Genomic DNA, 26,586 nt, shown 5'->3' on the forward strand with positions numbered 1-26,586 from the left:
CATTATACATTATACATACATTATATTATACATTATACATTATACATTATACATACATGTATATATATAATGTATATGTGTATTTGTGTATGTATATCTCTATATAATGGAACTACCCTGAATTTATGTGACTGCACTTATGTACATGTCAAAATAAAATAAATTTATTGCAAATTTCCCCAACAGTGTTTTTGCAATGAACACTATATTAATCAATAATAATTGGCCACTTTAAAAGAGAGTTCTGCCAAATACAGTAACACCTTTGTTTACTATCATAAGACAAAACAGGTTTAACAGAATTTGTGTGGATCTAGTTATGATATCATCTGCACGATTAAAGAGCAAAAGGGCAAAGAGAAAAAGGAGTGATGTTAAGAACAGTATTAACATGTTGCTGCCATTTTTCCTAGATGATTTGCTTTATTTCACCATAGAGTGTTAAAAATGCATACCTTTGAAAAGCTGCATCTAAACCCTTATGAAATGATTATTTTGAAATTAGTAGAAATATGAATTTGTACCTAGTTCATAGTCAGCACTCTAAATATTTTGAAACTGACTTAGGTGAATAAAAAAAAATCATCTTTTTCCAACAAGGGAAGAAACAGATTTGACTGGAAAATTTTCAGTCTGCACTTACGTCAGCTGCTTGTGTGGACGTCTGGGTCCCAAGCCCCTGTCTGACCTCTAGTCTCCCCTGCAGAAAACTAGCGCTTCTCTAATTTTCATTGCCTGCTCTGCCCCCTTCATTACTCTGGCAGTATGGAAGGACTGACTTTCTCCCTTGATAAAGGACAACAAATAATGAATTTAAGTGCCTGCATCATTAAAATTGTTATCCCTGCACACTATTTCAAATGCAGTACCAACTGTGACCAGCTTTTACTCTTCATGGGGTCTTGTCATCTCCATGTTCTCATGTAAATTGATGCAAAAACTGCTCCAGCAGTATCACATGATGTTTATTTCCAACTCCAAGTGGATTGTTCTGTTTCTTGATCTGGTAAATGGAAAGAACAGCTTGGCAGTGCGCTAAATTACAGGTTAACAAACAGAGTATCGGTCCAAACAGGGGTGAAGAGCTTTGGGGGAACAAAAGCACAGTATGTGTTTTCAAGTGTGTTGAAACAGAGATGCACCTGTATATATTTTGTTCTTACATATAAATATTTCTAAAATATAAAGTCACAGGACAATACATTTCATTTCACTTAAGAGGTTTACAAATTCGTTCGGATACGACGATGCCATAGCTCATTAAGGTCTGTGATCATGTCGTACCCATTTCTGTCTTGCATTTCTCCTCTCCTTTCTCCCCATTACTGCACTCCATCACCTGGCACTGAGGCATTCTCACAGGGAATGCTTGCCTGGTAAGTACTTAATGAATGACTACTAATTTTATCAGACTCCTTTAAAAAGAGAAATTTCATTATTTTAAAAAATTACGTGCACATTTCTTTGTTTAGCTCATCATACAAAAGAAAGACTGGTGGAGAGACAAGGATGTACTGTTCTAGGACAAGCATAGGTTAAAGCAGCTTGATTAAATGGATTAAAGAGTAGTAGAAGTTTAGCTGTTGAGAAATTGGTTTTTAAAAACATTTGAATGTCCTTTAATTCTCATATTGGGTTACCAATCATTGTGGGTTGTTTTAGGGAGTAGGATCAAATGTAGATAAGTGGCATACATGCTTTTTTTTTTTTTTAAAGGTGATGGTTTAGAAGAAAATAAGTTGATGGGCAGAGGCAAAGATCTTTCAAGTTATAATCTTTTCAGGAAAATATATGTTCTTCTCTGTGTGTGTGAGTTACTAAGTTGGGCGATCACATTAATTTTGTACATGTGCCATATTATAATTACTTAAAGATTGGGTGAAAGTCTATTGGCATGTTTTAATTAAATCTTCTATTTCCCAATTTAACAGGAAAAGTGACAAGAAAAATTATAAAACTCTAAGCTCTACTCAGGCTTTTCATTGTCTGGCCACGTTCGCTAATGGCCACATTCCCCCAGCATCTCTTATTTTTACGCTCAGCTTCTAGTACCAAAGTCACTATCCCCAAATCAAACAATAATGTACATAAAAATTAAATTTAAAAGTTTTGAATAAAGTCCTCTATCTAATTTACATATGAATTTATTTCTGACTTTCTTCTAGTTTATCTAATGGATTTGAACTCAGATTGAGTCTCAGATCCCAGCTACCACTTACCAGGTATGTGAATTAGAAGTAGCCTCAATTTTCTCATATGTAAAATGGCAATATCACTATGTACCTCATAAATTCATCAAGTTAGTCTGCTGAATGCTGGATATTTTTGTATTCCTATAAATATTCTTGAGCTTCATTCTCAGATGCTTTTAACTTACTTAGAAACTGCTTCTTTCAGGTCTGCTTTTTAGATTTGTCAGGTGGGACTAAAGACATACTCCATTACTGATGCAAAACTCTTCTTTGTGCTCCAATCTACCCAGCACTCCTGAATCTTGAAGTGTTTCAGTCTTTTGGGAAAGACAGAATTCCTAGGATTTGTGTGAGGGCCTTTCCCTGTTCTCTCTAATAATTTCAGGTGGTTCTTTCTAGGCCTATAGGTAGTTTTCTCATATGTATATGTCAGTCAGTTCTCAGCTAAATACTAGAGAAAGTTGCTTTGCAGATTTCCAGCATTCTCCCTGGACAACTCTCTTCTGTGCTCTGCCTTGCAAACTCCAGGTGCTTTTGTCTTGCCAGACTGTGTGCTCCATTCACTTAATTTTACGAGTCAGCCATGTTCTGGATTCTCTTTCTTTGTGCTATGGGCTAGCAACTGTCAAGATAGTATGTCACAGCAATCTTCTGTGGTTCACTTCATTAGCTTCCTGTCTCTTCATGATTATTGTCATTTGTTGTCTTATGTACAGTGTCTTGTAAACCATGTTTCCTATATCTTGTCCTATATATATATGTATATATATATATATATACATATATATATATATACATACATATATATATATATGTATATATATATATATTTTTTTTTGGTTGTTTCAGGGAGGAGAGTAAACCTGACCCCTGTTACTTCATTGTGACTGTCAATAGAAGTCATTTTATCATCTGTGTTTAACCATCAACAGACTTAACCAGAATATATGTGATTATAATGATAACATTCTTTTTAAAATTTATAGTGAGCCTCTCCTCCTATAAAAGAGTAAATCTGAATTATATCCCTGGTTGGACCACAGATTTCATGTGAAGACCTAGACAAATCCTTTTAACTTCTCAAGCCTTCATTTACTTTTTTAATCTGGAGGAAACATTGAAATAGACAATTCTCTTTCAGGAATGTATCAGTGAACACTAATATTTTCTTCAGAAATTGAGAAAGGCTATTGAATTTAAATATATCAAAAGGCTTTTAAGGAAAACAAGAATGTATTTTCAACATCTGGTCTTCCTGAATTTGAAAGATTCTTTGTGACTCAGTGCTTACTAACAAACCCAGCAGTGAAACTGAAATCTTCACTTGCTCATTCATAGCAATGCCAAACTGAAATAATTTAACACTGGTCTCTCTTTAGATATTAAGTAATAAGCTTTAGCCTCTACTTCTTATCTCTTTGGTTTATTCCTTCATATTCCAATAATCCTATTGCCCTACTTTGACATTACGGTATGTAACTATGTAAATATATCATGGAAGTCTACCTCAAAGTGAGAAGTCATATCAGAAGAAAACACCAAGGGACTACAAGACAAAGATTTCATACATGGCTATCTTAAATAATGCCAATAATCACACTGAAAATGTAGTAAACTCACACAAGTGTCAGAAAATTTATCTTTAGTGCATTTAGAAGAGGCTCATTGCCAGGGGCAGAATGCATTAATTTCATATGCCATGTTAGGAATTTCCAGTTCTCCTTGACTAAAACATTAGTTTCAAAAATTATCTTTAGAGTAAAAAGACTCTCAGTGATTTATTAAATCTTCTTCCCTCCTCCCCCCTCCTTTACCTTCAGAAATCCACCAATTTTATACCATATTTGGCAGGCAGGAAATTGGGCCAATCTATTCTCAATTCTACCAAAACCATGCTTTCAATTTGCTTAGCATTTGCAAAATGAAAAGCATTTTACTAGGTTTTGTGAGGGTTTCAAACAAGTAAAGTATTTGGCTTTTTTCCTTGTGAAACTAGAATATAATTAAAGAATCAAAATATAAAATTTAGATAATCAATGTAAGGCAAAAATTATAAATACCAAACATGGCTAGCTAAATATCAATGGGATTTTTTGGTATAATTTTTGAGGGAGTTCAATCCCAATCATTAGGAATAGCTTTGTTATGACTGTACAGCTAAGGAAATAATAAATCATTAATTCATTTATTTAAATATGTACTAAATGTATAATGTAAGCGCCAAACTGAGTACAGATGGTTTAGAGTAGTACTCTCTAATAGAATTTGTGTAATGATGGAAACATTCTTTTTCTAAAACGTTCAATGACTAACTACATGAGCAAATTTTAATTTTAACTAGTTAAAATTGAAAAAATAAAAATTCAGCTTCTCAATTTCAGCAGTTACATTTCAAGTATTCAGTAGCCACATGTATTGGATAATATAGGTCTAGAAGGAAGCTAATCACATATACAGAAATTGCAATTTATTGTGTAAGATTTATGACATGGTTTTTTTGGAGAGAAACAAAGAAAACTTTGTGTTCCTTAGAAATTTGTAGAAGAAATTGAGTTTGAACCAAGATTTAATATATTTAATATTTATCAGAGAAAGAAATTGTCCGCTGAAATTACAAGTAGAAAAACATAAGGCGTATGTATTACAGAGTAGTAAGCAAAGTAATATATAGGGAATTTGGGGGAAATGGTAAGCAAAAAGGAGTCAGGTTAAAGACGGACTGAAAAAGAACTGTTCTCCCTTTAGTTTGTCAACTATGGCATTAATGATATTATGGACAAGGTAATTTCATGTTGGAGGTGGGGGTGGAGCTATTCTGTGCATTTTAGGATGTTTATCAGCATCCCTGGCCTCCACCAACTGAACACCAATGGCAGGTACCCCAGTGGTGACAAAGATGTTTCTAGACATTACCAAACATCCTCTGGAAGGTAAAATACTTCTGGTTAAGGACCACTGTTGTGAAAATGGCCCACAGAGATGTCAGGTTGAAGGCAGGGAGTTTATTATGTGTGTTGATGTGTGAGATGAGGAGGACTTGATATAAGGGATTTGTGTTGAGTGTAGAGTGGAAGCTTCCTTCAACTAAACAGGATTGGAAACGCAAGAGATGGAGATTAGGATCACAGGTTCTGGTGAGACTGTTTACACTCTAGTGACTGCATGTGGGGTGGAGTCTTCTACTGAAATGGAAAACACAGCTGAAGGATCAAGTTTGAGGAAAAGATTATTTTAGCTTTCAGCATGCAGACTTGTGGTACCTGTGGAACATCCAAATGGAGATGGTTCTGTGGGTAGTTGGAAATTCAAAAGAGAGGTGTCAATTGAACATGTAAATTTGGGAGTCATAAACATCTAGTTAATAGTTGAAAGCATGAATGTTTCTCCTTGCCCACAGCATCTAGACTCAATGGCAACTGTTATAACTTCCAGTTGATCTCTAAATATAGCCCTCTTCATTCCATTCAATGCACAGCACCAGTTTTTCTTTGGTTTTTGTTTTTGTTTTTTCCTGATTTCATGTAGAATCAAGGACTTTTAGGTCCAGTTACCTGGCCTATTTACTTTCAGTACTTCTTCCTAGAGGCTTTTGATCTCTCTTCCCTTTTCCTGAATCATTCTTCTTCCATAAAATAGCTTGTTCCCACAAATCCTTCTGTTCTTAACTCAAAGTTCATATTCCTATGACACCCTCCCTGATCAGGCTATTTACATTTCAACACTCTTTCTGCCAAACATTCCTTCTCTAAATTTTTTGTTGTTGTTCTCCATAAATCTTATTAACATTTAATATACTTCATATTTTATTGATTGATTGATTACATGATTATCCCCAGCAATATATAAGTTCTATGAGGTCAGGGCTTCTGTTTTGTTCACTTCTGTATAGCCACCAGTTAGATCATCACCTAGTAGCTTGTAGGCTCAATCAATATTTCTTTGATGAATGAAATGATAGGTTTCCTACTGGTCCAGACAAGTTTTCATGGATTCAAACTCTTGCTTAGACTTAAGACACACACTAGGAAATCACAGGAAAGTGATGTTCACTTGTTTTTCAGGGTGTCAGACACAGAGCTTAGTACCTGACAGTACCTGCTTAACTCCCTGAGTTTTTTCAATTTATGTTCAAAATACATAACAGCTTTTTTACATCATATACAAAATTCATATTTCTCAGTATGAGTTCCAAAAGCTCTTTAGAATTTTTACACATTTTAACCTCATCATAAATTCATCATATCCCCCATAGTGAAATATGTTCATTTCTGCTTTTTGTGCTCTGACATTGTGCCATTTTCAATAATAATGATGCCCTGCCACCTTCTCTTCACTAATATGTCTTTATAATTTTAATCTATTTAAAATTCTATCATTTCTAGAAAGCTACATTCACTTTTTGCTCCTATCCTAGGGCTGCATTCCTATAAGAAAACTTCTCTGATGCCACAGGCTAGGGTTGGGTCTTCAATTTGTACTCTAAACAACCCTTTACCTACTTACCAACTTTGTATTGTAATTGCTTGATTACTTCTCTGTCTCCAACAAATAACTATAAGCTACTTTTGAGCTTATATCAATTGTATCTCTTGTTCCTGGCCACAAGCCAGAGACAGAGTACACCTTGATAATTGTTTCTTCATGTACATTAATTGCCTTCATGTATTTCTAATCATTATTCTGCCTAATAAATTTAAACACCTACTTGCTCAATTTGTTCTTTGCTACTACTTATTTGTTGATATTGTATTAAAGTACTGCTAGCTTTTTCAGGGTGTTCTCCCTCAGAAGTAGAATATACTCTTTTGCCATATTAGTGGTACTTTATGGGCTTCCAGTCCCTAAAGCATCTCAGTTAAGTCATGCAAAATATTTTTCTTGTAAAGAGTTTAAGAGTTTGGACACTTGAATCAGATTGGCTGGGTTTGAATCTTGAGTCTATGTTTTACTAGCAAAATTACTTTGGGCAAGTTGTGGAACATTGTTAATCTTGGGTTTTTTTCATCTTAATAGGGTAGTATAACCTAACCACAGAAAGGAAAAATCAAATCAAATAAATATAAATCAATTTGAAGAAGTTATGATGATTATGTAGTGTAGCACTGTGTACTCTAGATACTAAGTAATGACTTTTAAGATGTCCAGCTCCCGTATCCCTGGGTGGTGATACAAGTTACTAATGCCTAACAGATTGATGATAGCATAAGGAAGAAGCATATACTGACAAGAGCAATCTTATCTACATTTTCCCAATGCTTTACATTCCCTCTTTGAGCATTCCCAAATTTTACCTTCACTCTTCTTTCTAATTCCATAATTTTTTTTGCCTTATTTGTGTCATTAGAGTACTGAGGAAATGGTGTAATGAGCTAAAGCTTAATGCTGCACAGGCCTGTCCTAAGAGACACACTAATGTATTAGCACTAAAAATGTTTGAAATACTAATTTTCCTTCTAATGAGCCTAAACATTTTATTATGGTTATACCTTAATACCAAGTTGCAGGTCATTACCTTCTCATATTGAAAGCAGCTGATGTTTCTAGGGCTTAATGTTTCTGCCATTTGCTTGATGACCCCTCCTTCTTGCCCATTTTACATAGTAGGATTTTAGGAAATGAAAATTAGATCACTTGACAAGTATTGTGTATGATGTTTTGATTTCATTATTTATTCATTATAAAATATTTTTCTGATTATAACAATTAATGTATGCTAATCCCATGAAATCTGAATTTGGAAAATGTGAAAAGGAGCAAATAAAATAAGAACGGTTCATCTTACCACCTAAAGATAGTCAGTTCTGATTTAGTTTTTACCAATCTTATTTTCAACACGTGTTTTTTGTATGTGTTACAAACAGTGTAAAAACTTTTCTTTGCTCCTTCTTTCATTGAACAATCTATGTATGTTTTCCCTTGTATTAATCACCTTTGGAAATGCCATTATAATAGTTAAAATAATAGTTTAGTTATCTAATCATATGTTACAGTTTTATATATATACACATGAGTATCTATTGATGTATTTATTGAAAATTGATTTCTTACATTTTTATCGCCCTATCTTATAAATGATATTGTGAGGAACATCTTTGTGACAAAAATTGATCTGAGTTATTGACTTATTTAAATGTATCCTAATGGGGGGATATATTCCATGTATTTAAACATTTGTGATGTACTATACTATATTAGTTTCAAGAAATAGAATGTAATATATTGGCTAAAATCTCAGACTCTAAAGTCAACCAAATCTATACTTGAATCCTCAGTCCAAATCATTTGACCTATACAATTTTAGGAAATTTACTTGACCTTTTTAAACCCTATTTTTCTCATCTATAAAATGGGATTCTTGTATATAATGAAAAAATATTGTGAATAATATTAAGTATATATCATGGCAATAAAAACTGCTAACTTTCACTATTAATTTGTACACCCAACCAGGAATGCAAGTCTATTTGATTTTCTGATCCCTTATAAGTATCATCATTTAAAAATATATTCTAATTAGATGGGGGAAAAAAACAGTTTCAAGTGAAAAACCCAAACTCAAACAAACGTAAGCAAAATTAGGATATTCATTGACTCATAAAACTGAACTTCAGACTGGTCAGGTGACATCTGACATTTAGATTTAGCTGAAACCAACACTCAGATGAGGTAAGACTTCCTGAATGCTCTTCATCCTCTCAGTTTATTCACTGTGCTGGACCTGGACATTAGAACCAAGATTACAGATGTTTATATAAATTGCCCATTTTTGACACCTTTTAATCAGAGAGGAAAGAGCTTATCTCTCTCAAAATTAATTTGAAAAATATGAGGAGGTATTCTTATTCTTCCTCCTTGAGCCAGATGCCTTCTGCTTAAGTAGTTACTCTATCAATGGAGATGGGTTTCCATGAGGAGACCCATTACATAATAGGGATACGAAGAAGGGATAAGAAGTTCTTCAAAAATAACGAACACATTGCCACTAGAGTGACCTTGGCCTGATGAGTCAAGCTAACTGGATGTACTCTGTCTATAACCGCTGATATTTTAACTTGCAAAACTTAACTATATTAACCAGGGTTGGTGAAGATGTTTTCAGGTGTTCGTTATTTTTTTCTCCTGTCTACTGGTCTTCTAAAAAGCAATATTCCTACTGGTTTAGTGGGTTTTTTTTTCTCTTAATTTTGCTTATTTTTTATGGAATTTATGGCATTTTTAAAATTTATATATTTGGTTGTTTTTTAAATTTATATGTTTCTGGAAACCCCATTTCACTGAAGAATTCACAATTATTATCAAGTCCTTAATAGCATTTTAGTGTGGTTTCTTTAATCTTTATATATTTTAATTGTCCACCTTTCATTTCATAATGTGGCTTAATTATGACTTCTTTTTTTTTGGTCATTATTTCTTTTTGTCTGTTTTTGACAAATCTTTCAATTTGTCCACATATTCTTTACAAAGACTAGCTTTTGATTTTGCTGATCTCTGTTTACCATTTTAGTAGTTTTGTTTAATTTGTTTCTCTATAAATTTCCATCATATTTCAAATATTTCTGCCTTTTAAAATTTCTTCTGTAGAAAAGAACATTCAGTTTCAACTGTATATTTAATATATTTATTTTAAATATTTTAAAAATTCATGTAAAATCATGAATTTCCATTAATGATGACCTTGGCTTTATTCAACAAATGTAATATGAATTCCTTCATTTAAATTAATTCTAAACTTGTAAATTACTTGTAATTTTTTTTTTACCTTGCAACCTTTTTTTTCAATTTTAGAGTAATTTTTAGTTTCTAATTGCATCAATGCAAGAAAATTGGACGTTTATGACATTTCTTTTTGACATTTCTTGAGACTTATTTTTGTGGCTTATCATGTTGCTAATTTTTGTAAACATTTCATATACACTTAATGATATCACATGTTATATATATGATAAATATTGTTTTCTGTTTTAGATGTTTTTTGGTTTTTGGTTAAATCTTGCTTTTTTTTGGTATCGGTGTCTGGTAGGCATGTATTGAAATCTTCCCTCACTTGTGTAAATTAAAACTTATTTTTATAGTTAGATAAATTTTTGTTTTATATTTTCTTACTTTATTTTTAGTTACATAAAAATTTGGATTGTCACATCTTGTTGTTAGAATGTTCCTTTTAATCTCTAGCAGTAAGAACTACTAGCTGTTTTTCATTTCACTTAAGTGTTTTATTTTTTATGTTGGTAATCTTCTATCAGCTTCTTATTAATTAGTATTTAATAATTTAATTCCTTTATTTTTACTTTCTGTATATTTTGTTTGTTTTTGATATCGTTGCTTGTTTTAATTTTTCTCATATAAGTTGCACATAGTTGTAATTTTTTTTAACAATTTTAGTTGTCTTTTACTTTCTAGGTAAGTCCCATTTGTGTGTGTGTGTATGTGTGATTATTTATACATTGGTAATTACTGCTATCACAACTTATTGTGTTTTCATTAATTTTTTTTTTTACTTTTTTCAAACATGTATTTTTTTTAATTTCTTAAATTAAGAATAAAGTTAAGGTTGGATTACAGCTAGAGTTAGGATTTGGTTTGGGCATTTTCTCTTTTATATCAACAGTTACTAACCTTGATTAAAATACTTTGACTTTTCAATATATGTGCTCACCATTATATCTTCTGATGATATAATTATTAATAGTTGTGGTAAAAATATAATTATTAATATTTGTGATAAAATTCAATTAGTAATAATTATTTCCATGTTTATATTTAAACTTTTTAAGTCTGAATGTCTGAAAATGATTTAGTCCAGAGTCATATTTAACTAAGTAAACAAATTTAGGTTAAGTTTTATGTTCCCATACAATATGAACATGATTCCACTGGTTCAAATATCTAGTTTTTTGTTATCAGTCTAGCTGTCTTTCTTTGATAGATAATATGTAATTTTTCTGTTGTGAATAATTTTGTTTTCATCCATAATGGTCCACATTTTTCATTATATTGTGTCTAGGTGTGATTTTATTTTTATGCATTTTGCTCAATATTTAAGTGCAGTTATTCTTCATATATATCTTTTTTTATCTATTCTGGATAAGTTTCATCCTAATATTACACCTTCAAATACTACTCTTCCCCTTGTCTGTACATTCCCTTGTAATACTTGTTAGACATATAATACCTGACTCCACACTTGCCATTTCTCTTCATGACCTTCATGCCTTCATTGTTTTTATCTTTACATCTGCAATCTAGCTGAATTTCCCAGTACATTTTTCTAAGACACTAACTTTCTTTTCAATTCTGCCTAGTCTAGAGTATGTCATATCTATTAAGCCTTTTTCCTTTAATGATTAATGTTTCAATTTTCTTGGTCTTTAAGTCATGTTAGACTGCTTTTGCTTCATTTCTTCTTTGATAAAGAGTATTAGCTCTTATTAAAATCTTTGAGACCCCTATATTTACTTAAAAATTTTTTCAATTTTTCTATGATTTTAATGCACCCAGATTATTTTGTCTTTCAATTATTGACTATTTTTATTAGCTTTAAATTTCTTTATATGTTTTGGAAAAAATTGTGTAGCTTCTTTTGAGTAAGATAAGAGAATGTTTCTCTCTTTTTCCCTTCCTTTGTCTATCTTGCTTTCTTTTTTTTTTAATGTTTTTTAACGTTTATTTATTTTTTGAGAGACAGAGACAGAACATGAGCTGGGGAGGGGATAGAGAGAGAGGGGGAGTCACAGATTCCAAAGCAGGATCCAGGCTCTAAGCTGTTACCACAGAGCCTGACGCAGGGCTCGAACTCACAAACCACAAGATCATGACCTGAGCCGAAGTCAGATGCTTAACCAACTGAGCCACCCAGGCACCCCTATCTATCTTGCTTTCTATTTGTGTTTACGCCTCCATACCTTTTGGTATTATGGCTATTTCCTTTGTCCCAGCTCTCCCAGGCCAACAGCCCTAGGGTAAGTTGTACATTTAAAATTCAGAAATCCTCCTTTTTGGTATTGAAAAGCACAGATCCAGTCATTAGAGTTTGTTACTTGGTTCAGATCCAGGTTGTAAGACTGTAGAAACTGTAGATTCCCTAATTATATAGCTTCATATAATTGTAGTTTCAAATAGCATTAGCCAGCAACTTTTGTCAGCTTCATACTATCAGTAAAAATTTTATTGCTCATGATTTTAGCAAATAAGTTGGCTTTTAACTTCCACAGAAACTTTTAGTTTCTGTGACCCTATGGAAGCTGAAAAACTAGGACCTGCTTCTAAACCCAGAGCCCAGAGGCCTGTGGTTTCATTCCTTGTCTCTACTTTGTGTTTCTGTTTAATTTTTCTACACTGAGAATTATTTTTATTCTTTGAAATAAGAATATCTGTATAATTCTTTGAAACCATATACTTCAATTTTTTTTTTACTTTAACTCTGTCTTTGAGATATAATATAGCTTAGTGGTTAGCACAGATTCTAGAGCCAAACATGTGCAAATCTTGACTCTTCCTCTTTTAACCACATAAGCAATGGGAAAGTTAAATAACTTTCCTTTGGCTCAATTTCCTCAGCCATGAAGAAAGGATAATAGCCTTTTCCACAGTGATATTTTGTTTTGCTTTGCTTTTTAAAGATTACTTGATATTTGTATATATGTGTATATAAATACAAATGCTTGGGACCCTGAATGGTTCATGGTATTACTCAATAAGTGTTATTTTTTATTAGATCCTATGATATACCCTATAATCCACCAATTGCAATATTAGATAATTACCAAATGATACAGAAAAACTGATTTGTAGGGGTACGTGCACCCTGATGTTTATAGCAGCATTATCAACAATACAAATTATGGAAAGAGCCCAAATGCCCATTGGATGGATGAATGGATAAAAAACATGTGATATATATAAACACACACACACACACACACACACACACACACACACACACACAATGGATTATTACTCAGCCACCAAAAAGAATGAAATATTGCCATTTGTAATGATGTGGATGGAGCTAGAGTGTATTAGGCTAAGCAAAGCAAGTCACTCAGAGAAAGACAAATACCATATGATTTCACTTACATGTGGAATTTAAGAAACAAGTCAGATGAACATAAGGAAAGTGGTGGAAAAACAAAAGAGAGAGGGAGGCAAACCATAAGAGACTCTTAACTGTAGAGAACAAACAGTGTTGATGGAGGGGAGGTGGGCAGAGGAGGGGCCAAATGGGTGATGGGTATTAATGAGAGCACTGCTGTGATGAGCACTGGGTGTTATATGTAAATGATGAATCACTAAATTCTACTCCTGAAACCTATATTGCACTATATGTTTACGAATTAGATTTTAAATAAAAGCTTGAAAGAAAAAATTAAAACATAAAGATGAAACATGTATAATGGGAATAGCAGAAGGAGAAGAAAGAAAAACGAATTTGTTTCTCATAGAAGAAATTGTATCAATTTTCTACTATCTCTTTCAGAGAATAGAAACTGAAGGAATACTTCCTAACTCATTATATGAAGTCAACATTACCTGATTACCAAAACAAAACAGAGATATTACAAGAAAACTACATATTAATGACTTTCATGAATATAGGTACTAAAATCCTCAACAAAATAATAGAAAATTGAATACAACAGTATATAAAAATACACCATAACCAAGTATGATATGTTCCAGTTATGCAAGGTTGGTTCAACATTCAGAAATCAAGTAATGTAGTTCAACACATCAACACACTAAAGAAAAAAAAAATCACATGATTATATCAGTAGATGCAGGAATAACACTCGTTTATGGTAAAAAAAAAAAAAACTCTCAATAAACTGGGAGTATTGTGGAAATTACTTAACTTGATAGAGAATATATATTAAAAAAAAAAAAAAAACAGCTAACATCATTCTTACCGGTGAGAAACTCAAAACTTTCCCACTAAGATCAGGTACCAAGCAAGGATGTCCCCTCTTACTATTCCTTTTCAACATTGTAGTGGAAGTTCTAGATAACGAAATAAGATAAGAAAAAAGAAATAAAGTTTATACATTTTGAGAAGGAACAAATAAAATTGTCCTTGTCCACAAATGACTGTTTAAGAATTTATTTAAAAAAAAAAAACTTTCAGAACTAATAAGTGATTATAGCAAGGTTTCAGGACATAAGGTTAGTACACAAAAGTTGATGTTTTTCCTATACACCTGAAAGGAAAATGCGGAATTTGAAATTTAAAACATATTATCTATATTACCACCTCTAAAAATACTTAGGTATGCCTGACAAAATATGTACAAGCTCTATAAAAGGAAAACTATGAAACTCTGATGAATGAAATCAAAGAATAACTAAATTAATGGAGAAATGCTCCACGTTCACAGATAGGTAGACTCAATATTGTCAAGATCCAGTTCTTCACAACTTGATCTATAGATCCAATGTCATCCCAATCACCATCCTAGCAAGTTATTTTATGTACACTAACAAATGGATTCTAAAGTTTATATGAAGACACAAAAGTCCCAGAAGAGCCAACACAATATTAACAGAGAACTACAGTCAGTGTTGGAAGACTGATACAGCTGATTTTATGACTTACTATAAAGCTACAGTAATCATGCCAGTATATTCTTGGTGAAAAACTAGACAAATAAATCAATGGAACAGAATAGGAAGCTCAGAAATAGACCACCAGAAATACAGTTAACCAATCTTTGACAAAGAAACAAAGACAAAACAATGGGGCAAAGGTAATATTTTCAACAAATGATGCAAGAACAACTGAAAAACAATGAAAAAAAAATGAATGGAGACAGACTTTACACCTTTCACAAAAATTAACTCAAATAGATCACAGACCTAAATGATAAACTATAAAGCCCCTATGATCATAACTTAGGAAAAAACCCTAATGATCTAGGGTATGGCAGTGCCTTTGTAGATACAACTCCAAAAGCATGATCCATGAAAGAATTAGTTGATAAGCCAGATTTCATTAAGATTAAAAACTTTTGATCTGTGAAAGACAGTGTCAATAAAATGAGATGATAAGCCACATATGGGGAGAAAATATTTGCAAAGAACATCTGATAAAAGACTCCAAAGTATATAAAGAATTCTTAAAACTCAGCAATAAGAAAATAATCAACCTGATTAAAAAGATGGGTGAGAAACCTTAACAGATCCCTCACAAAAGAAGATATACAGATGGCAAATAAGTATATGTAGGGATGCTCCATATCATCTTTCATGAAGGAGATGCAAATTAAAATGATCAATCACTACATACCAATTAGAGTAGCCAAAATCTGGAACACTTAACAAACCAAATGCTGGTGAGGATGTGGAGCATCAGGAACTCTAATTCTATGCTGTTAGGAATGCCAAATGGTGCAGCCACTTTGGAAAATATTTTGACAGTTTCTTACAAAAGTAAACATACTCTTACCATACTATCCAGCAATGATGTTCCTTGATATTTACCCAAAGGAGATGAAAACTTATGTCTACAAAAAATCCTACACAGAAATGTTTATAGCAGCTTTATTCATAATTGCCAAAATTGGGAGCAGCCAAGATGTCCTTCAGTAGTTGAATAGATAAATAAATGTGGTACATCCAGATAGTGGAATATTAGCTATGAAAAATGAACTATTAAGTCATAAGAAGACATGGAGGAAACTTAAATGCATATTACTAAGTGAAAAAAGCCAATCTTAAAAGACTAAATACTGTATGATTCCCACCAAATGACATTCTGGGAAAGGTAAAGTTTTGGAGATAGCATAAATGTCGGTGATTGCCAGAGGTTGAGTAGATAGTGTTGTGGGAGGGTTGAATGAGCACAGAGAGTATTTAGGGCAATGAAAATATCTCGTATGATACCACAATGATGGATACATGTTATTGTGTGTTTGCCCGGACCAATAGAATGTACAACACAGAGAGTGAACCATAATATAAATTATGAACTTTGGGTGATTATGATGTGTTAATGTAGGTTCTTCAGTTGTAAGAAATGTACCACTTTGAAAGTGGATGTTGTAAGTGGGGTAGGCTATGTGTGTGAGTGAGAGAGTGTAAATGGAAAAACCTCTGTATCCTCTCAATTTCACTGCAAACCTAAAACTGTCCTAAAATAATAAATTTTCAAAAAAAATACAGGGCAGATTTTTTTTGATTTATTTAAAAAAATTTTTAATTCTAATTTACTTATTTTGAGATAAAGAGAGAGACAGCAGGAGAGGGGCAGAGACAGAGAGACAGAGAGACAGAGAGAGAGAGAGAGAGAGAGAGAGAGAGAGAGAATCCCAAGCAGGCTCCCTGCTGTCAGCACAGAGCATGACGTGGGGCTCGGACCCACCAATTGTGATACCATGACCTAAGCCAAAACCAAGAGTCAGATGCTCACCGACTGAGCCACCAAGGCACCCCCTCAGGGTAGCTTTTCATAAATATATATCTTCACTTAATTATGCATATTTCTTGTATATTTTCAATTAACATAACCACAGTTGAGCATAAAGTTTTTCATGTTTTACATTGTTTCTGTAATTATTATTTTTATGGCTTCATAATATTTCATCCAGTGTGTTGTTTATTCTTTCATACTACAGTTATTTATTGAACATTTACTATGTGCTATTAAAGGTCATGGGAATGTACTCCTAAGCCAAAGTACCTTCACTTACAGAATTTACAACGTGCTCATGTGTGCACAGTTGATATATAATCATTCATTTGACTTTTTATTATACTGTATAACTCTTTGAGACAAGAAACTTTATATATATAGTTATATATATATATATAGTTATATAGATAGATATAGATGATATAGATATAGATGATATATATACTGTTATTCAACCTTGAAGAACCTTTGCAGAAAAGAAGTAATGTTATGGACCTAAACATATTTTGCTTACTTACGTGTCATTGTTTTTGTGTAAATTGATTTTCCAAAAGAAAATGAGAAACATAAAGGTATAAAAGTATATATAAAACCTAGTGAGTTGAACCAAGAAACTGCTTAACTGATTCACCAGAGTAAAGATCTAGAGGACAAATTTGACTGTGTTTTCCACAATACATTAAGATTTTCTATATCTCCTCCCGACATACAACATAAAGATCAGGCTTTCTTATAGAATATTTTATTACTATGTGACATTTCTTACCCTACCTCAAAAATAGCCTCTTAACCCCAAATGATGTTAATGCCCAAGCTTAGAAAATTGTTTTTGAAAGTTATATGAAGCTATAAAATATCTTTATATTAAGGAACACTATTGGTTTATGAAAATAATTTTTAATAATTCATTTAAATTAGAAATGACTTCATTAGCATCCCCGTTTTCTCCTTTCCTCTCTTTGTTTTACAATATATAAATATGCTTGGAACCTCTGTGGAGACAGGGCACTTCGGTCTGCTTGTCTTCTTGCTGTTGTTGGTGTCGTTTGCATGAAAGTTGCCTCTAGCAGTTTTCTGGATCCACAGCAGCTCAAGGTTCATTTTTTCCATATTAGATTATTACAAGTTTCACTTGTTTCCATTTTATTTATTAATTTATATTTATTTTATAAATATATTTTATATTAATTAATTATTTAATTATGCAATTAATAATTAAATTCTTTAATTATTAATTATAATTATATATATTATTAAATATATTATATATTAAATATATATTTATATTATATATATTTATATAATATTTATATATTAAAATAAATTAATATATTTATATATAATTTATATACTATCTATAATTTTATATATAAATATATAAAATATATAATATATCAATATAATATATAAATATATAAAAATATATATTTATATATATAAATAATATATAAATATATAATATAAATATATATAAATATATGAATATATATAAAATTATATATATTCATATAATAAATAAATTAAACATATATAAATATATAAATATATAAACATATAAATATATATTTATATTATATATTATATATTAAATTATTTAATTATTATTATTAATTATAATTATATATTATTAAATATATATAATTATATATAATTATATTGTTAATTAAATTAATTATTTTATATTAATTATTATTTATAAATAGTGCTACTTTCATTTTCATCTTATTCTTTTCTAATTTTATAATAAATTTCAGAGGTATGAAAAGTTTCAAAAGTGTGAATACTCGTGGTCCTCAATACGTATGCTAAATGTTTTCCGGGATGTTTCCAGCAGTCTAGATGTGGCTAGTTTGATTTTATATTGCTGTACTCTAACTTATAATTAACTTTATGTCTATACGGTTTTTCTCACTATAAGATCTTTAAGGTGGAGATAGAAAGGCTTTAACAGGGGCAGTCAGGAGTTGTGACTCTTCACTTTTACTTCAACTACATGTTTTGTGCACTTTGCTAAATTCTACTTGCTTTATTTAACTATTTGAATCTGTGATGACAGAAACTTTTTTTTTCTGAGTTTCAGGTCATTTAACATTTCTGTATTTGGGGGAAAAATCCTTTTAAATTACATACAGTCAACATTGATTGCTCTCTATTCCCTTTATATTCATTCATTCAGTGATTTATTCAAGATCACATGCCAAACATGTTGCAGGAATTATGCTAGGTCCTGGGGATTCAGTGTCACAAAAACCGCCGTATCCCTGAATCTGAAGTGTTTTTGAGTAACCTCTCCAGTATCAGTACCGGTACTGATGACAATCAGAATTCTATTTTAGAAAGGTTCACAAAATCCTTGAGTCTTTACTTTCTTTAAGATTGCCCTACAATTCCACCTCTCTGCAAAAAACTTTTTCTATGTAAATGATCTTTCTTTGTTTAGGTTAAGTGCCTAAGTATAGCTTCCGTTTGTTTTCTTACCTGACATAAATTCTGGATAAAATGTCTGCTTTGTGCCCCAGGTTGTCAAGTAATCCCTTTCTCGCACTTCTCCCTCAAAACACGCTATGCAGTTTGGATTGGCAGTATTTTAGTATATTCTTCCACATCATAGAAGGAGGTTGGCAGATGGGCCTCGTTCTCCTGAGATAGGAGGAGGAGGGACATCAGGTCTTAAAGATAATCCCCAAGTTTTGGCTCTGGATTCTCTGCATCTTTTATCTCTTCCTTTTATCTAAGTTTAGATTCAGATCCATTCGGTTAGAACTAATATTTATCTTTTTTTAATGATTATTTATTTATTCTTGAGAGAGAGAGAGATCACATGTGTGAGAAAGAGAGGGTGTGGAGGAGGGGGAGAGAGAGAATCCCAAGCAGGTTGTGCACCATCAGAGTGGAACCCTGTGCGAGGCTCAAAGTCACAAAATGTGAGATCGTGGCGGGAGCTAAAATCAGGAGTCAGATGTTTAACCAACTAAGCCATCCACATACCCCAGAACTAATATTTGTCTTGAGACTGCTAGTGAAGGACTTGGACTAAAATAAAACTTCTAGGTAAGCTCCAAAAATTAAATATTTTTTGAATTCTGCTATGCTCCTGACATTATGGCAAGCACTGTGTCTGCCTCACTGGCTAATGGAATTATAGCTAAATTTTTCTTTTGCGACCAAGAATCTCTCAGAATCCCTTAGTTATGAAATCTGAACACAAATTTATTTCTGTCACTTAATAAGTCATTACATTTTCTTTTTACTGTAGTGTATACTTTATCCTGACTTCTAAGTGCCTTGGGAAATGTAGAGATTTGCCTAAATGATATTACTCAAAATGGTTTAAATATGTACTATTTATTAATAAATATTTTAGTATAGTACTTGATTCATTAAATGTTTAACAAGTATTGACTCATTATTTTAATATTATCAAACTGTTAAGGACCAATCATTTGGCAACAGTAAGAGTTAAATGTGAAAATACTGAGACTATTGAAACTCTCATTTTCATCCCCCAAAATGATGGAACCTTTTTATTTTTAGTGTATTTCCTCACATTTTTATATTTAGTGATACAAACCACACTTTAAGATTTTCTTTAGCTCATACAATCTAGACAAGAAAAGCACAGCTCTCTATCCTGCCTTTAGTAAGAAGTGCCTCCAAATTAAATTATGATTAAAATTTATCTATTCTGTTCTCACAGTTGAAAAAAAGATTTCATTCTGTCACCTCTGAAAGATATTTGAAAACCCTTATATCTGGAAAGGGTTCTTTCTAATTTCTAGCATTAATATTCCCTGCTAATTCTGAGAACTAATCTTTTCTGAAAATTAAATTCACTGATTGTTCACAATTCCTACAAAATATGTTTACATATTTGAAAACATTCCAAGTTCTCCATGTTCCTTTTAAGTCCTAAAAAAGATTAAATATCCCATTTATTAGACTGGGGACAAAGTTGTATTGCTTTGCTAGTGACAACAGTCATAGAATTTTAAAACTGATGGCATTTGTTACATTGCTGGTATGTTTAGGGAAAAACAAAGATTCCACTTGGACTGTCATACAAGATGTACATTTTTTTCCCCAGAAAGGATAAAAATCAAGAATAAATGAGAAAAACAATGGTGTGAACTAGTTCAAAATGGTAAGGAGAATTGTACAATACTCAAGTTATTATCTTTAACATTTTAGAATATTAAGGAAAAAGGTGAGAAAATGAGTTTTGACTTGGCATTAAAAATAACTAAGCTAGAGGGGTGCCTGGGTAGCTCAGTAGGTTGACCATCTGGTTCCTGATTTCGGCTCAGATCATGATCCCAAGGTTGTGGAATCAAGCCCTGGGTGGACTCCACACTGAGCATGGAGTCTGTTTAAGATTCTCTCTCTCTTAAAAAAAAAAAAAAAAAAAAAAAAAAAAAAAAAAAAAAAAGAGAATCTGGAGCTGAAAGGGAAAGTATATATCAAATTCAAAATAGTATAAAGTATAATCACTTATAAACATTATGTATGAGCCTGATATGGCCCATAATCTGGGTTCTTTTCAATTGGTCACTGGATACCAAAATTAAATGATGCTATGATGAGAATGAGTAAAGGTTACAAACTGCTGGACAGCAAAGACCCCTGTTACTCATCACTATATCCCAGTATCTGACATGAAGTGTATGCTCAATAAACATCTCTTGAGAAAGGGTGTAGACAGACCTTGAACTTCAAACTGATGTATCCTAGCTGGTACTTCTATGCTGGGAAAATATCCACTCCTATTTCCATTACACTTGGATCCATTCACCCTGCCTTTTGTTTTCCATCCCCTTTATCCAGTTATTTTCTTCCTTATCCCATTTATATTACCAAAATAGCCCCAAGTGTTTCTAATAATTTTGTCTCAGAGATCACAATATGTACTGCTTCCTTGCCATCAATTTCACCTGGTCCCAATGCTTCTACGCACCATGATAAAAACCCTTCTTTCCTTGTTTCTATTAGTTTTCTATCTCTGTTTTTATTTTTACCCTATCTGAAGTATAAATCATCAATGCTAACTAATTGCAAGCATATAGACTGAGGTGCACTTTTAGTGCAATATTCTCATATATATAGTTTTTATGTGTAGATAGCATATACCATACACATGACATTTATTTAATTAATATAATTAAATAATCAAAATGATTTCCTGAAAAGTCATATTCCAAAATTTACTGTAGGAATTTATATATTTAATTTTTTAATTAAAATTTTATTATATTTAATACAAAAATATAATGAACACTTTTTAGTTTAGAGGTGTGTATCCTTGTGGATTTAATAAAATTATAACACAAATGTTGGGGCTACTGGGTGGTTCAGTTGGTTAAGTGCCCTACTCTTGATTTTGGCTCATGTCATGATCTCACTGTTTATGAATTCAAGCCCTGCATCAGGCTCTCTGGAGGCAGCTTCGGATTCTCTCTCCCCTCTCTCTAAAAATATATAAACTTAGAAAAATAAGACAAATCTTCCTTTTTTGATTGTTACTATATATATATGTGTGTGTGTGTGTGTGTGTGTGTGTGTGTGTGTGTGTGTGTAATATATATATGTATGTATGTACATTTCTCTCTCTCTTTTTTTTTTTTACTTTAAAGGGTCATATGATAGCATCCTGTGATGCCTGTGGAGTAATAAAACTATGGGACTTTCGGAAGCTCTTACCAATTGTATCCATTGATGTAGGTCCAAGTCCTGGCAATGAAGTGAACTTTGATTCATCAGGTAGGATCTTTTTTGTTTACCATTTGTGACCAAGCTAACAACTTTAGCATTTGTTCTGAAACTATTTTCTGTTTCCACTTGACTTTTATTATGTTTCCCCTTATGTAAATTTTTGTTCTTAATGTTGTATGAGAATATATTTTATGTGTATTATCATATAACATCATAAAAGTACTGTATTTATCATAAATATAAAGGAAGAAATAATAGAGGAGATAAGTATGTACTAATATAGATAACAGAAGTTCCTAACAGTGTCATGAAAAATTTAGAGTCCAGATCCTTTAGAATCACCATCCAAGGTAAGTAATTGGGTTTTTTGAAGGTAAAATGGCTAAGCATAGAGAAGAACAAAAGTTTAGCAAAACTGAATTTAAAACATGTTTAATGGAATATTTCTGTCTTATAATTAATAAATTACCCTATATTCTCTTAATGTTATAATTAATTTGAAGTGTACATGTGTTTTATTGTTGCATTTATGTGTGACAATACATATTATAAATGATAATAATTGTAATATTATTATTTGATTGTGTTCAGCACTTTTTCTGCAGTAATATAAACACTGTCATTCAGATAAAATATTTTACACTTGCTGCTGATGAATAGTGTATCAACTGATGTTAAAAATCACACAATATTTCCAGTTATCTATTTAAAAGATTAAAATTATAGTTTCATTTGTATCTTTAATGATAGCTTATACTAAATAATGTGTATCTATTATTAGATAACATAACATTCCTCTGCTAGTATGATACGTGTTTTAAGCTTTTTAAAATTTTGTGAGTTTTTAAAATCTTTGATATTTATTTGTAGTAGATCACAGTTATAGAGATGGTAATTTTAGAGAAGAAATAAAGATAGAATATGTATGGGAAATAATAATGTTTTATTTTAAAATAGTGCATACTAATTCTGTAGTCCAGAAAGTATGTAGATACTAGAAGCAACTCTAGAGCCATAAGAGAATTGTGTGTTTCATAAGACTGGTTTTATGATATTGCTATTACATATCTAAATCTTAGAATTCAGTAAGTTTGTTTTCTTAACAAACTTTAGATTGTGTTCCCATTACAGATTGGCATATGAACCATATTAACAATGTTTTTTAAAAATGTTTTTAGTAATGTTCTTGACATTAAGCCATTTAATTTAATAAAGAAAACATTGTTTAGAGTAAAACATCCCAACTATGAGAATTTTATTTTATAATGTGAAGGCCTACTAAGATTTCAAATTGTATTTTTCACTATACAGAGTCTGCATTGACATCATAGGTCTAAAGGAACTTTAACTTAGTTTTAATAAACATTTTTATATCCTTAAACAACTTTTTATTGTTTCAAGCAAGAATCTAAGGATTCATGTCCTTAAATTTTGAATTCTGAAATCTAATCTTTTAGCTATATTTGCTAATAATAGAAGGTAAAGGGTATTTTGAAATGCTACACAACTAATAAGAGATACGGATTTTATTGTCAATGTTAAATATGTTTCGACTTGTTTTCTACTGTCCTTGTCATCAACTCAAATCTCTTTTCTATGCATAGTCATGCAGAACTGATTTAAATAAACATCAGTATCTGTCTTACTTTCTTACAAGTCAATATCATCTTAAAGTGCTTGCTACAACAAACCTAGTTTTTCTCTCCATGATTGCTATACTCTTGATTATAAACTAAAATTAAGAAAAGCATAAGAATCAAGGGTAATACAATGAGAAACATAAAAGACAAAAAAGTGTAAAGTAGGGACCCTGTTAATGAAAACACTTCATCAGTTTGAAGTAATATATTTTCAACCTGACCTTCCCATCCCTTTGACCATTTCTTCAAGGAACATACTATAATTAATTTTAGTTCTATGTGTTTGAGAAATTAGCATCATAAGCCTTTTTCTCATTGAATAATGGGATATTTGTGCTTCTGTAGAAGAGAAGTCTTCAGTGATTCTTCATTTAAAAAGGTTAAAATATATCAAAAAATGAAAGAACTGGGGAGAACAAACAAAGCTCTCAGTCTAATGAGGCTCTGAACAGAGAGGTGAAAATCACAAAGTAAAACAGAAATTATGTTCATATCAAGAGAGGAAAGCAGAGTAAAGTCAAGAGCAAAACAAATCAAAATAAGGACAGGGACACATGGATATCTTCTAATATGGATCTATTCAGGAAAAGATTATTTAAATTAAAAGTATAATAAACTTATATCATGAAAATATTTGGACTATGAGGATAAAATCAAATGTAACTTAATAAGCTCACAATATACATTAATTTGACTTATTATGCCTAGCAGTTAGCAAATAAAAGCATTTTTGATAACAATTATTTTCCACAAAAAGATAAAAAGAGGATATTGACACTATTGAAAACAATAAACATAGGGCTCACATTGGTTAAGTTGTGCCAAATCAAGTTTTTAGGTCAAAATTATGTGACAGAATTAAATCATGCAGTTATATATGTTTAGGACTCAACTAGTGTGAGACAGGCTCTTGCCTCTATCTAAGCTATGTCCCTGGACTTAAGGAAAAGATATTGAAAACATACATGTAATGTCATAATAAATGTAGAAATATTGATAACATTCTAAGATATTTAGTTGTTAGATATTCTAAATAATCATCATATAAACAAAAATTTCAAATCATATATCTTGTCTCTGGATCAGTTTAATTGAAGAGCATCTTGAGATTATGAGGTGTGCTGTTTAAAAAGATGTTCCCAAATACAATGACTTAGCTTTATAAATAAGGAATTTCTTGTCACTCTAGATCCAACATAGTATAGAAATAAATGGGATTAGAGGTCATTGAAAGGCTGAAACTGTTGTCCATAATGTTTGATTTCAAATTTTTAGGCATATCAAAATTGCCTCATTATTTATTAACCTCATAAGTAAATATTTTCATTTTGAATTTATAAAAGTATGTATAAATATATATAATTAAATAGTTCTTGATCTGTTTTGAAACCGAGATTCCTCATAGTGTATCATTTTAAAAATATATCATTGATAAAAATTTTGAAAACCAATCATGTAGGAAAAGAGCATAGACTATAATTCAGATCCTTAGTTCTTCACCACTTTTTAGGCATTAAGTAAATTTAAATTCCTTGAATGTAGTGTCCTCATAGAAATAATGGAAGAAATAATTATCTTACAGTGTTCTAATGTGTTTCAAAGGGATAATGTATAGTCTATAATGAGGAAATCCTAGTACAGTCACCTACCATGTTTCATCTTAGCTGGAAGGGATCTTATAAGTCATCCCATTCATATTAGCGGTGAGAAAAATGTGTGAATATATCAGTGTGCAAGTAAGATGCTCAAGGCTGTGTGCTACTATAGGTGATTTCTAGTCAAAGTATAAACACTAATAAATAAATTTTAAAAGAAACAAGGGTCAAAACCTCCTTGTCATGTAATATTAAAAATAACTAAATGTTTAAGAAGTAAAGTTATATAAGATATTATATATGTAATTAAAATAAAAAGATTTAAAGATGCATGAATCATCATCTAGAATTTAGCTTCTCCATTGTTGTAGAAAACTAGCTTCTCACACATTTAAAAGAGGAGTTGTATGTGGTATAGTATTATTTACTTAATGTATTACTTGCAAATACATTGCTTGTGATATGCACAGATTATCTGTGTATATATACCTGCGTATTATATGCGTATTAGTATTTGTAAAGGGATAAGTGTTCCTTTCTCATTAAACTGAGAGCATCCTGGTAATATAATGCTACATATTTTTGTGAATATTCACTATCTAAATAATCTCTCTCACTTGGCATATTCAAATGCCATATATTTTACCATAAAAAATTTATTACTATTTCAGAAAATGTTAAATGAATTTGCATAGTGAAAGTAATAAAAACTAACTGTAAGAGTTTATACATAAACTTGTCCACATCTCTCATTTCATCATGTTTTTACGTAGTTTAGCAATATTTGTCCCTCCTTTGTAAAAGATAATTCTGGTATATTTGCAAAAGAGTCACATCCCTAGAAAATGCAGGAGCTGAAGTTTAAGCCAGCTGGGGACTTTCCAGTAGGAAGCTTATCAGTATCAGATCATCAAAATGGGCAAGACTTCTCCTCATTTGGAGGCAATCCTAATATTCTCCATAAGCAGAACCACAAATAAATGCTAAAATAGAAAAAATGACCCCATTGGAAAACATAAAAAGCATGAAATCCCTCTGAAATTTTTCAA

The 26,586-nt window shown here is 31.4% G+C and overlaps 1 protein-coding gene across 2 annotated transcripts in view; it reads left to right on the plus strand.

Moving 5' to 3' along the window:
- SPAG16 (sperm associated antigen 16) overlaps window positions 1-26,586 on the plus strand; it is a 983,948-nt gene that overhangs the window by 699,146 nt on the left and 258,216 nt on the right. For both annotated transcript variants that reach the window (XM_027051529.2, XM_027051521.2), the window contains one exon: window positions 22,224-22,350. In XM_027051529.2, coding sequence (XP_026907330.2) covers window positions 22,224-22,350 — 127 coding nt within the window. The remainder of the gene's footprint in view (window positions 1-22,223; window positions 22,351-26,586) is intronic.

Source organism: Acinonyx jubatus, chromosome C1, assembly GCF_027475565.1.
Source record: "Acinonyx jubatus isolate Ajub_Pintada_27869175 chromosome C1, VMU_Ajub_asm_v1.0, whole genome shotgun sequence".
NCBI classification, from domain to species: Eukaryota; Metazoa; Chordata; class Mammalia; order Carnivora; family Felidae; genus Acinonyx; species Acinonyx jubatus.